Here is a 14,022-nt window from a genome sequence, read left to right as displayed (position 1 = left end):
CTATTGAACAAATTAATGTTTCTCTAATCTAAACTATCTAAACTATTTCCTTGCAAAACGCTGGGACCTTTTCAAGTGTCTAAAAACCCTTCAAATCAAACAATTTGAAAAGCAAAATCCTTCTTTGGTTAAGCTCACAACTCAAGTGATAAGTGGCCATTTTAAGGGGTCACAGACCAAAAAGGTTTAGAACCACTGTCCTATATAAGTGTTTGTCTGCACACAGCTCAGTTCCCCTAAAAGGCTCTGTAGCTCAGGCTCTAGTGAGACGTGTATTTGTTTGCGCAGTCAGTGGAATAGTTCCACAATATTCAGTTTTCACTCTATAGAGCAGCAGTTTGACTTGGGTACGTGCTATAATGAAATCAATGGAGCCTCTCTGCACTGTATGACAAGTTTATCTGGTGGAGGGCTTCCAGTATTTTCAATGACCACTGTCAATAATATTTCCTCACTTACCGTTTTTATGTGTTTCACTGTTATTGGTCTGCAAAAGGTGGGACCAGGCCTTTATAGCAGCTTAATAGTCGTTTGATTAAATTTGATTTTCTGCTAACAGCTGGACTGTGTACTCAGAAAGTCTGCACCCAATGAGCTTTATCTACTTTGCGGGTAATGAGGGGAAGGTGGGAGACATGATAACAGTGAGCGCGTTTCAACAGGTGGCATGAAGGGCAAAGACAGGGCTTGTTTTCCTGTGTGACTGCGTAGTTCATCAGCGTGAGCACAGCCATGCAGGCCAGGTACGAATAGATGGCCTCTCACCTCAGGGATAGACATAAAAACACAAAAAACTTTTTAGTTATATATACTGTGTATTGCTAGAGGGAATATGCAATTACATTTGATAGAAAAAGCTCTGTGCTTGAGAGTCCAAGCACAAAAAATAAAACAACATTATGGACAGGAGCACATTAGAACCCACCATGGACCACAAAGAAGACAGCAGACAAACATCAGTGAGATATACATAATGCACAGGGCAAAAGATCTGCACGAATGGTAATGAGAAGGAAAAGCAATATACAAACTCAGCAGGCATGCTGGGTAGCCACAAATAAATATGCATTGCAAATACTGAAGAAGGAAATATTCTCTACCACTAAATGTGTAACCTATGTGAGGAAGCGCTGGAGACACCGTTTCATTAGAGGCCAGAGCTCATCCTACATGCTGGCGACTCCTTGAATGATTAAGCTGCAAGATATTATAGAAGTGTTGTGTTTTTCTTTCAGCCATATTGTTTTTTTCCCCACATCTTTGTGTTATTTGTAGTCTAGACTGCAGATATTCAGTAGAAACGTGTCTCTGTCTGGGCTCATCATGTACCATATTAGTGGCTGATTACTAGTTGTTATCAGGTCTGAATGAGATGAGCTTGAGAGCCGTTTGAGAGCTTTTGTACTGTGGTAAATGTCCTACAAACACAATTTCAGATACTTTAGGTGACTGCTAAACAAATGTCAGGAGAGGCCTCATTGTTTACATTCGAGTATAGTCCATCCACATGGAAGAATGTGTATAATTTCTGCATTGTATGAATCTTATTTTTGTGTTTGTGTGTTTGTATGCAAATAGTGTTATGACATAAGAAAGTGAAAAATGTACTCACATTAGAAGTACTATTCTTTAGATGAATGCATTCAGTGTGTTGTTTAATATCCTGAAAAGAGATGAAGGGGCTAAGAATGCCAAAAGATTAATCAAGATATATTATTCTTAATTAATGTGTTATTGAGTACTTGAATAAAAAAAATTTGGTGAAGAACAAAAACTTAGACCTGAGACTTGAAAAAAATGACTGTGTTCATATGTGCACTATTTTCCCCTGTAGTATGTCCCTATATCTTGGCAAGCATCACAGTCTTAACTGGCTATCTGCAGCCTTGTTCCAAAGTCACTTCCTGTCAGCTATTCCTCATCCAGACCCTTTAGGCTCTTCATTATACGGTTAAACCAGGCCATATCGGCATCTGATGAAAATTCTTAGACCAGTACTGTACGAGTTTCTCCATCTCTCAATTTGATACACAGTGTAATCTAAATGTGCACCCCAACAATTTTCTACTTCAGTACATTCAATGGCAGCTCTTTGATTCGTGAGCCTTGTTTTAAGTCTGCTGTTGTCAAGACCCAGAACATCCACAATCCTCTGATACATGTCAACATGAAAGAGTTTTTGTGCTCAGGGCTGTGTGAAAGTCGGTGCATTTGAGTGTGGGGGGCTGGTGGTTGTGTTTGATGCAGTAGGTCAGGCTGCACTAACTTTGCCTCACGCAGGAAGATGTGCCGCTGCAGCTGCTTTTAATCCGTAAGAGCATTTGAGTGGGACACCAGATTGTTTATGTAGTCCATTGAAAGAGAGCTGGCACAAGTGTGTGTGTGTGTGTGTGTGTGTTCAGGGGGGAGGACAGGGAAAGCACAGCTTACGATCCATCTGTCCCTGTTTCCCCTACAATGCAACATGGTGGCAGACAGTGAGAGAGGCTGGGACAGACCTGAGTCCTTGTACTGGTTTAATTAAAACACATCATTTGAACCTTTCTTGGCACAAATGATAACAAGCCCATCCCGACACACAACTCCACAGAGGAGAAATAAAACACACACACACTTTACTCATCAGCCAATTATTCACCCGAGCCTTTCTTGGATCTGTCTCGTGCAGCCCCGTGAGGCCTTTCACTACAGGCAGGTCATTATTCAGCGAGTGCCAGGACTGCCATGAGTGGAAAATCAGGGACTGAATGAGACACACGCAACATTGATTTCTAGAGAAAAGGCTCTTCTATTACAGATAAGAGCACCATGACACCTGGAGGGAGGAATTATCTTTAAGAAGTGGGAAAGAGACATGTTAATTATCAATTATTGATTATGTTTTATTAACTTCTTCTCTTAAATTCTTGGGGAAAAAGACAAAATCTTTAAAAACTAAAAATGAGTCAGTATAATAAACAGTGGATAACAATGTGTGATGACAAAAAATGATGCCCACAGTTGTGTTACTCCAGAAATCCAAACATCTGAATAAAAGACAAACAAAAGCTTTTCATTTGTCTACTTGAAGCTCCTGTCATTGTTCTTTAATCGTCCCACACACTTTTTTTTTCTAAACACAAACTCACAGCTTTGCTGTATTGCTTAGTTATACTCCTCCACAAATAATACATTTCAACGGTTTAAAAAAAAAAAAAAAGACCAAAAACACCCACAACTATAATTTTTGCTATTTAAAATCTGTTGCTGCATATTTGAAACCAAACTTGATATGATGAAACAATTACTGAGCAATCTGACAAATTTACATTTAATTTGTTATCAAATGTATTATATAGTGGAAAAAGATCAGAACAATCACATGGATAAATAAAAAAAGAAATGAAATTTAAACATTTTTGCTTTGGTTAAGAAGATACCAATGAAAGCAGCAGGTACACTGGGTAAAGCGCTGAAATAAAAGAATTACACTTTGGTTCATACGTACAGAAGAAAAAAAAAAATCCAAACTTCTCTTCAAAAAGAAAAAACAGTTGTAATCTCAGCTTTCAACTAAGAAGCAACACTCGCTGTCTAAAGGTTTATGTAAATCCAAGTCAGTTAGATAAAACACTTCTGTGGCTTGGTGAGTGTTGCACCTTTAAGATGAACGCTTGCAACTCGTGTCTGGTTGTAAAACAGACCATTAAGTGAGAGCACGAAGGGATTTTGTCACGATGGAGTGCGGTGAATCTAAGATAGGCAGTAAAAAGGAGGAGATTACAATTCATCTTGCAACTCAACCCATAATGACTTGAACAGGACAGCCAGCTGATATAATCTTCCACCAGTTTTTTCTGTATACTTACAATATTTCCACAGCACAATCAATTTACTGAGACAATTTACTGTATATTGGTTAGTGATATTTCCCCAGATAATCAGCACAAAAAAGAACAAATCAAAAAGGGCAATAAAACCAGTTTGAGACCATTTTCAGTTGTTACAAAAATCACACCAGCAGGTAGAAAAGGTGCTGTACCACTGTTATACCCAGGTATGTGTATTAAAATCAATAGTGTTTGCAAGAACTTGAGCCTAAGATACATAAAAATACTAGACCATTATGTGGAACGTGTACGCACAGGCATACAGGTGTTATAGGCAGTTCCTTAAAGACTGTAAACCAGAGAGGAAAGAGACTTGAGGAGGGATATTTTTCACTCACACACAGTCTAGTTTTACCTGTAGCACAGAATAGTACTGGAATAGCATTGTCACCATGTGGGACAGTAAATGAACTGAAATGTTGTCCACCTGTCGGATTTCTGATTTCCCCCAGAAGAGCCTCTTACTCTTAAAACTGTAAAACATATAGGAGAACCACAGTGCTGTGTTATATTGTGATAAAACGTCGGTTCCTGTGCTTTTCTGTATATAAAAGGTGGGAATGATTTTTACTCACCAGAATGTAAAACTCTACTTGAACACTTGATTGCAAGTTTTCATTCACTTCGCAAACTGACAAAGTCACCCCTCAAGATGGAGTGCATTACTATGTATAGCCATCAGACAGCATTGAAGAAAAAAAAGAGATAAAAGCAGGCTGGAGGTAGAAAAACCGAGGCTTGTGTAATTTTAGTGTTGCTCCTCTGTTCCAGACACTGAGGGAAACAGGAACTTCTCTGACAGCTGTGACCTACTCGTGTGAGACATAAACAAGAAGATGAAGACTAAAACAAAACGGATAGGGCAAACAGACTCTCAGACATTCCACTAAATGAAGGAGCTGGAGGTATTTTCTATCTGAGGCTGTTGAACTTCTGTCCTTCTTTAACACAGCTAATCCCACTCCTTGTCTGGGGCACGGACAAGAAAGAAAACACTAACGGTGTGACTGCTCACGGTTTGGTCTGTACCTCAGTTTTGGGATCATAGTTTGGTTCGTTACTAAAATCAAAGATGAAAAAAAAAAAAAGACTGCACATTGGCTGTTTTCAGAAATGTTTGCTCAAAGGATCTGAGGAGATTTAGCTGACGGACAAACAAATGTGGAACACACGGATCCTAATGTCTAAAAGAGGGTTACCTGAGCAAAATGTTCAGTACAGCGAAAAACAAAATGAAACACGCAAAACTCAAATTCATCTCCATGTATGTCTGTGTCAAGTACATACATGAGGGGGATAAAATATTAGAAACACATTTCAATAGAACGCAGTCCAATGCAACACAACCAATCACTACAAAGTGAGACTATATTTAAATCAGTTTTGCTAAACAGGATTTATTTTGGGGCTTTACCTTGAATTGCATTCGATTGCATTCAATATACAGAACTTAGTTACAAACCTGTTTGTTATTTCAATAAGTGATTAGAAAACCAAAATATTCCTCAACACATGACAGAAGCACTTTAGAGAGATGCTCCGCCATGCTTCACCATTATCCACTTAACTTGGGTTAACAATAGAATTTAAAGTTGCACACAAACTCTGAGTAGGCTGGAACATTGACAGAGATTTTCCATGTGGACCACAATGTAATTGACCTACATGATTACTGAGTTGTTCTGTTTAATCTCCTCATCATTTAGAGTCTTTTTCCTGTAGACACTGTCCATGTTATTGCACAGTATAGGAGTATATGTGCTGCTAACACATTGCAGCTGTACTCTTAAAGTGACTGCTAAAAAAATGAACAGTCTGAATGCAGTTTGTGACCGTCTTTCACACTCACGCACTTCCGATGTTCATGAACGCATTTCTTTCCTCCATATCACATTAATCCATGGTCCATTAAAGGCATACTGTGCCCTGTGGTAAGCGGAGAGATGTTTGGATGACTCTTGGACGCGCTTGCATCTCAGACACAGAGAGATGAAGCTTTAAGTGGGCCAGGAAAAATGACGATGTTTGCTGATGGTCCTGGTGGTGATGGTCAGGCGTGCTGTACGGCCAACTCTTGTCCTATGAAGCGGCGCAGGCGCTCCAGATACTGGCTGTACAATTCAATGTCGTTGTGTCCCGCTCCCTCCACCCAGAGAGGCTCCACAGCCTTGGGGCAGCGCTCAAACAGAGCCAGGCCGTGGGAGAAGTCGATCACCTCATCCTCTGTCCCGTGGATGATGAGCACCGGGGACGTGATTTTTGACACCTTCTCAATGCTAAAAGCGGAAAAGGGAAAAGACAGATTTTAAAGATCCCCTCCAGATGTATTTAGACATATATACAAATAATTGGAACAATAATGTGTGTTTGATTTGTTTTTCTGCAACAAAAAGTATCATTTCCACATTAAAACCCTTAAAAAGGCATCTACTCCCATCTCATTAACAATTCCAGAAGCTATGAATATGCAAAGTGTGTTTGTTTCTAAAGTTTTCCTGCTGGACACAAGGTGTCAAAAGAAGATGCATTCTGGCCCAGGACCAGGATCAAACTATCTGTAATGTCACATAAAATCCTTGTAGGCCCCGCCCCTTAAAAATCAGATTTCAATTGAGCCCAGAGAAGCTTTCCACTTTCAGCAGATGAATGTGAAAACATCGTTCTAGAGTCAAAAACATACATCCTTCTGTACAGTGAAGCTCAAACATCCAACTGTAGGAACAAGAACAAAAACATGTTCCTTCAGTTTTGGGTGGAGGGGGACTTTAAATAAATTGATCATTTACTTATAGGTATTAGTTCCCCTATAAAAGATCAGAAAGCAGACTGGTCAGATTAATGTACAGTAAGAACGACACAGATAGTTACACAGAGAAAGGACAGATGCCAGCTGGCCACTTGTATTGAACAACAGGCAAACACTGGAGGCTTTCTCAGCTCACTACACGCACAGCAAGGCATTCCCTGGTTTCCTACCACCTCTGCTCCTCACCCACTTGTACCATCTGGGACTAGACTCTGCTTTACTGCTGGCGTTGGCTGCCATTGACCTTCGTCACACTCAGCCACTAAAACTAAACTGACAAGGAGAACAGAAGGGATAGAGTCTTGCTAAGGATAGCATTGCGCCGCGTTGTTAACGTCCAGCCAAGGGAACTGTTTGGTGGCCAAGGTTTAAAAATAAAAACACAGTAACAACACGTCACAATGAACACCCACATTACAAATCTCTTCATAGTAGGAGGTTATAACTGAATATAAAGCTATAAAAGAATAAAAGTGCCAGAAAGTTCTTTTTCACAACCAGCCTGCTTTCTGCAATTACAACTTAATGTTAGAAGAATCATATCAGTTTTATTTGATCTGTTTAATAATACTAATAATACCCCTGCTTTGACAAAGCACTAGGTCTTATGGGTTGGAAAGATGTGGGGCGAGACTTATTCCTTGAAAGTAAACAACATAAACTGAGATTATAAGGTGCAAGGTCAGTTTTATACCAAAGTGAAAGAGACTGATACTAATATATAAATTCAAATGCGTTATAGTAAACTAATAATACAGAAGGTTACCTTTCAAATAGATTTTGTTTAGACGATGGCAGTTTATTTTTCATTAAGGCAGCTTTGATAAAGGTCATTACTTCTGACATCATCATGTGTGAATGATGCACATGAAGAGACACAAACGTGAGCTGCAGCCATACAGCAGAATATCATGTTAGGAAAGGTGCTACTGCAAGAAATAAGAAATATTCCACTATTTGCATGACCTACTCACATCTATGGAAATAAAACAAAAATCACAGCACCAAAGTACGGCCCGAAAGGACAAGAGCTGTTCTTTCAGCGCAGATGTTTGTCTTGGACAAGAAACTCTTTCACAAATGCAAGTGGCAATTATGCTCTTCTGTTGGCAGATCTGTAATTATGTGGAAATGCCAACTGGCAGCAAAATAGTCTGTGAGTGTGTATCATGTTTACATGAACACCTTATTAAGGATTTTATGAGACAGAGAGAAAGAGAGAGATAGAGGGGAGTATAAAGCCTTCCCTGTTGTAGAAAGATCTCTTTTATCCTCATAGCTAATGATATATTTAATGCTGTATATCAAATGTGACAGGTCAATTATACCAAGCACTTAATTAAACACACATTATATTAGCATATGTTTAAATTGCCTTTAAACGATAAAATATAGGAAAATGTCAAACATTTCATGTATGAGGCTGAATAAGAGAGGCTGGTTAAAAAGGGTCCACACTCAGCAGAGACTTACTTGGGGAAAGCGTCGAAGCAATACGTTTTCTTTGTTTCAGGGAAGGCCACTCTCATGCCAGACGTTAGAGGTGAATGAAGAACCACGGCAGCACACTCATACCGCGACGCCAGGTCTACAGTGGGTACTGTACCAATGCTCTGTCCATACAGGATAATATTCTCTGGGCTAATGCCATACCTGGTAAAGACCACAGAGACAGATATATACAGAAGCAGTAGCACAATACAGAACAATAATATTGATTTTCAGTGACTTTAGTCTAGGGATGTTACAATTGCTCTAATAAATATGCAGAAGTTACAGAGTGAAGAGTGCCAGCTACACCCAAATGTAAATTCACCTCAACCAACCCTTAGTCAATGTTCTGTGGTGTCAAGTCTTCCCAGGGCTATAGCCGCATTAAGGCAGCTCCGCTTTCACTAATGAGACACTTTATCACACCACAACGTCCTTGAGAGACATCTCCCCCTCAAGCCATCCCTCTCCTCATCTATCCATCTCACTCTTTTTTATTCCCACGGCACCTGTCCCCACTCTGCTCCTCTCTCTTCATCCCAGCTCTGTCCTGATCACAACCTTTGCCACCTTGATTCACCCCTTCTTCACATCTTTGTCTTTACCTAACCCTCTGCCGCCTATCTTAATTATCACCCCTTTTTCTTGGGCTTATAGTGGCAACCCAAAGAAAATGCAATGATATTTTAATCCATCCACATATGTAACACGGTTTGATTTTCTCCTAATATGTGTCCTGTCTCTGCAGGGCAAGGCGGTGTATAATAAATCCTCCCTTGAAGGACACATATAGGCCAATTATATCATGACATACCGTGTGCGCAGGGCATGCCAGGCAGCATCTATGTCTGCATAGAGGTTCTTCTCAGTGGGCTTGCCAGTGCTGACACCGTAGCCTGAGTAGTCGTAGGAAAAGATGTTGCAGTTGATGCGAGTGCCAAGGCCGATGTAGAAACTGCTCATCTGGCCCAGGTCGACTGCGTTACCGTGCGAGAAGAGCACTGTAAATCTGGAAGGACACACACAAGAGGAACAGGTTAGACAGACGGTTTCTATCACTGACAAATACATTAGTTATGATTGGAAATATCTATCAGTCTATTGACAATTATTATTAAACAAGAAATATCTTTATTAAGTGAAAATGTCTATATTCTATACTGTAGCTAAATACCACAGCTGTATCCTTTACATTTTTATATTTATATATATTTAATAGCGGTTCTTTTAACAGGATCTAGGCTGACTAGAAAGCAAAAGAGACACTAGAAACTCGACTGCACTTCATTTGAAGCAGAAAGAGTCACATGAAGGATTAACATTAAAATAGACACAAACTAAAACACAATCCAGTTCATCACATTTCTCCAACCACGAGTCCAACCTAGTAACTCTACACTGTTGTTAAGATAAACATAGTGACGTTGCTTGACGCTATGCCAATACGTCTTTGTCTAAATGTGCTGCGTGTTTTAGGATTGGTTTACCGAGGTGGACGCTTGTCAAATGACTCTTACTTCTAGACATTTTGTACAACCTGAGAAGCAGAGTATCCACTATAAACGCTGGGTATTCTAGCCCTTGCCTTTTATTCATGAATGCATGGTGGGCTCTCTGGAGAAATCTGACACTTTTTCTACACACTGACTGTTTTGAGAGCCTCCCTCCGTGGTTTTGTTTATGAACCCATATAGCCTGTGGCTTTGCTCTTGGCCTCTCCACTCAGAATGTGGCATGACAATGACTGCCTATCAGGTCTAGTTTGGATTCATTCTGTGTAATACTAGAGAGACATTAATACAAGCTACACAAGTAACACAAGCCTGTCCATGTCTTTTTAATTGATTTGGTAAATTAATCAGCAGCAGTGCAGGGGGATAGGAATTAAACTGAAGATAAATACTTTTACACCTCAGCACATAAAATATAACTTCTATCTAGGTTAAATGATAAAATCACTTCTCATAAAACTGTCTACCAACCACTGCCAATAAATTCAATGACATAAACCTACAGGAGACAAAGCCAGGTACCTGGAAATGTTTAGTCTCTGACTCACTGAGAACTGATATCTTGTCCCTGAGTGTGACACTTTTTTTATTATGATCCTTATCATGAACCAGAATTCAACAAGCACAACTCAACATTCAAGTTCCTGCAAAGCAACAGAGCAAAAAAAAAAAAAAATGGATGGAGAAAAGATTGATTTCTGAAGAATAAATGGGACGGTTAAGATAAATGGCAGTGATCCATGGAAAAGCAGGAAAAGAAAAATCTTTTAAGTCAGCTGAGTCAACAGAGAGACAAGTAAAAGGAAGTTGACATGGATGTGAGTAGAAAAAGACTGACAAGAAAGAAGGGGCGGAAATGCTTCTGAGGAAGTGTGACACTGTCATAAAATGAATAAGAAAGGTCAAGCAGGCTGTGGGCGATAAAATACACAGAAAAAGGTACACAGACAATAAGTCAGTTAGATCAGTCACAACACACTGACTCAGAACGTACCGGAATCTCTTAAACTTCCTACCTGGCATTAGGAACGCAGCGAATGTACATGCAGCCGACTCTGTTCCCTCGGCTGGATCGGGTGAGGAACACCTCCGTCGTGTCCAACTCTCTCTGCGAGTACTGAAACTCGGCTCGCTCTGTCAGGTGGAGCTTCCATCTCCCCTCCACTCCCCCGGCCCCAGCGACCGATGCACCGCTCCGCGCCCGCACACTAGACGACCCTGTTGCCCCTGGCGCAGCAGGGACTGCCTCTGGGTCTGGAAGAAAGGTGTACGTGGGCTCAGGGGGCAGGAAGGCGAGCTTGGCTGCGATGCGGCTGGGGCAGGGCGGGCAGCAGAACAGGCAGCAGAGCTCACTGAGCGAGAGGCCATTCATCCTTCACTGTGCAGAAGAAGGACAAGAGGATCACTGTGCTAATGAATCCACATCATCCCAGTGTTAACACAATGAGATACTTGTACATATGTAATGTACAAAGCCTCCAGTCTAAGTGTGGCAATGATGATGCTAGTTTGAAACATTAGAAGCGATTACGTTTATATCTTGTCATGAAAATGATTTTATTTTGGAAAAACCTGAAACCATAAACCAGGTTATTTTCTGGATCAATTGATGAATCATTTGGCCCGAAGTAATGTCTTCTAATTTCTCTGCCACACAAAGAAAAGCAGCAGACACTCACAACTGAAAGGTTGCCTGGAACCAATGAGTGTTTAGCATTTTTGTAATCAACTATTAATAGCTAATAGTTGCTGAATAATTTGTCAATCAACTAATCAATTCATTGTTTCAGCTCTAAAACAAAATACTTTTTGGATTTTGGTTAAACTAAACAAGCAATTCACCCGAGGCTCTGGTACCTCATGGTGATTATTATAAGTCATTACTAAAATATTTAGAGCTAATCATTAACGGTTATTAGAATAATTACCGGCTGTATCCCCAGAGGACACCACTCCAAACAAACATGAGACAACAGCAGCAGACCTACCTGTTGAGCTGAAGACCTTACTCTAAGTTAAAGTCAGAAAGAGGCAACCAAAACAGGGAAGACTTCCTCCTCTTCAGTCAGATTAAACACAGGATACTGTTTGCAAAGTGCCCTGTCAGCAGAACAAGGAAAAGTAGTGGAGCCTACCGGCTGACAGGGAAGTGTTATTTAAGTATCTGCTGTGTATTCCGTGTGGTGACTGAAGTCCACATTACTTCCATTTTGTCCACTTGTTGAGATGTCGACGAGTCCGATACAATGTGCTGTTTCCTCAAACGAGCCCTGGATAATTTACGAAAAAACAAAAAACAACTTTCTTCAGCTTTTGCTTGACGTTGGCAGTGCAGAGTTTTCCAAATGCACCTTTGACCTCGAAGTGTCCAAAAACAGCTTGCAATTAAACACGAACAGTGCGGTTCTCTTCCCGTACGGATTGAGCGACTATATGAAGAATAAAGCAGACAACAAGTCTTATTTCAGCGGAGAGAGAAGATATGTGTCTGCGCGGAGCAGCTAACGCTAGGCTGGCTCAAGCTAGCGAGAAGACATAAACACGACTACTCAGTAAAAACAACCGACGTAAAATACCGTCAACACACAGTCCGACGTGTGTGTGTGTCCGTGGATCCATTCAGGACGGCGCTGGCGTGTCCTCTGACTTTATGGATGGCGTCTTGTCACTTACATTAATCCATGTACGTGCGGTGTTTTCCTACTTCTCTGCTGTTTCACCGCATCCGGAAGCGACAGCTGACAGGAAGTGACGTAAAGAGTTTCCATTGGACAATTAAGGGAAACTTGTTATCAGTGAGTGTGTGTGTGTCAGTGCTGTGAACTGGGTGACATGGTTGAACTTAATTGTTCATTTACCTTTTTAAGAAAAGCTTTCTCTTTTGTGAATGACTCATCACAATTACTTAGTATTGGTGAACAGAATGATTACTTTAAATGGCTGTAAGCATATTACAGATTACAGATTTATCTGTTATTAACCGAACAAGATGTGTCATCATGTATCTGTGTTGGAAGTTGTGATAAAACCGAACGGAATACATGAGCAGCCCCCCTCCCATCCAAAACACACACACACACACACACAGGCAGAGTTTTCCTGCTTTCTACGGAAGAAGAGGCTTTACAGACACAGGAACCATCTTTACTACCTTTTACAGAGAACTGCAAATGTCAGCCTTTCAACTTGTGTGTTATGTAAGCCCACCCATGTGGCCACAAGAAATAGGCCACCTTGTTACAGGCCCTGCACCCACACACCGGTTATTCTGGCTGATTAGACCTCTTTTCAGGTTAAAGGTTTGGGTCACCCATATTACAAATAACACATTTTGTCGCTTGACTCTTGTAGTATCTAGCCATGCAGATAGTTTTAGTTTTAGGCCAAATGATACTCATCATACATCAGCCAAGTCGAAGCTCAAACTGCCTCAAAAGACAACTGAAGCAGGATCTGGAAAGATCATCAGAGTCTTTACATTACTCTGATGAAGACATGCTTTATGTCAAAATGTTGCTGCACCTTAAAAAAACATTAACCACACACTGCAACCGCATCCTCAGGATCTTATTTGCAATAGTTTTGGCTTTTTTTGCCCATGTTTGAAGATCGCTGTCTTTGATATTTCTATTTATTATCTATTTATTATTTGTGGTGCTCACAGCATTTAGAAATTCAACAGTGGGTAGACCATGGATGTCCAGGGGAAACTAATTATACGGTGGAGAACTGACATAATTCAGTATACAAAAAGGTGTAAAACAAAAATGTCTATATTGCAACAAACCTTATTTCAGTTACCTTTACGCACAAGCCCAGACCACTGCTACTCAGTGTATGTGTTTTGTATTGACTGGCAGAGTACTGTACTGTACATGTTAATTATTGTTACCATTAATGGATGTATGTTTAAATTGTTTCCTACTTGAACACCACATTCAATCAATTTCAAGGTGCAGTGAAGTGTGAGGGCATGTTATTCAAAGCTTTATATTTAAATAAAATGTATTTGCAGGCTCTTTTTTATGTTCAGATTTTCCTGATCTTGTGATTTGAAGACATTCTGTTGACTGTTTTATGACTAACACAGTAAGTGTGTTTAATTCAGGACAGTTAAGTGGCCGTCATGGAATTTCTCCTTCCAGCATGCAGTGGAGCTGAACACTAGGCGCTATTATGTATCACCATTTGTGCCTATGGTGTTTTGCTTTGTATTTGAAAACAATACACAAGTACAAAGCAGTGGGGCCACAGCATGTTCATGTACAGGAGCAGCAAAGAAATCGCCAATGCTTGTAACTATACACCACTAAATATATAAATTGTTTTTATAAAACTTATTAAA

At 40.3% G+C, this 14,022-nt stretch overlaps 1 protein-coding gene across 2 annotated transcripts; it reads right to left on the bottom strand.

Moving 5' to 3' along the window:
* Window positions 1-2,861: 2,861 nt before the first annotated feature.
* abhd17ab (abhydrolase domain containing 17A, depalmitoylase b) lies at window positions 2,862-12,407 on the bottom strand. Of its 2 annotated transcripts, none has more exons than XM_035653767.1 (5): window positions 11,666-12,407; window positions 10,694-11,055; window positions 8,981-9,175; window positions 8,149-8,328; window positions 2,862-6,145 (listed from the first exon to the last, which is right to left on the bottom strand). In XM_035653767.1, the coding sequence occupies exons 2-5, from the start codon at window positions 11,047-11,049 to the stop codon at window positions 5,920-5,922; spliced, it is 957 nt and encodes a 318-aa protein (XP_035509660.1). In that variant the 5' UTR covers window positions 11,050-11,055; window positions 11,666-12,407; the 3' UTR covers window positions 2,862-5,919. The 2 variants fall into 2 exon arrangements, with proteins under 2 accessions (XP_035509660.1, XP_035509661.1); XM_035653768.1 differs by having other exon boundaries at window positions 12,254-12,407.
* Between the last annotated feature and the right edge of the window lie 1,615 nt (window positions 12,408-14,022).

The sequence above is a fragment of the Morone saxatilis genome, unplaced genomic scaffold (assembly GCF_004916995.1).
Source record: "Morone saxatilis isolate NCDOM2014 unplaced genomic scaffold, NCSU_SB_2.0 Contig12, whole genome shotgun sequence".
NCBI classification, from domain to species: domain Eukaryota; kingdom Metazoa; phylum Chordata; class Actinopteri; family Moronidae; genus Morone; species Morone saxatilis.
The sequence above is the reverse complement of the archived record's forward strand: the minus strand, read 5'-3'. Positions and strand labels throughout refer to the sequence as shown.

Excerpts from the sequence above, each read along its gene's own strand:
- abhd17ab (XM_035653767.1), bottom strand. The coding sequence starts at position 11,049 with ATGAATGGCCTCTCGCTCAGTGAGCTCTGCTGCCTGTTCTGCTGCCCG. Across the intron at positions 8,329-8,980 it reads TGGCATGCCCTGCGCACACG|GTATGGCATTAGCCCAGAGA; the intron begins GTATGTCATGAT and ends GGTCTTTACCAG. Across the intron at positions 6,146-8,148 it reads TGCTTCGACGCTTTCCCCAA|CATTGAGAAGGTGTCAAAAA; the intron begins GTAAGTCTCTGC and ends TTCCGCTTTTAG.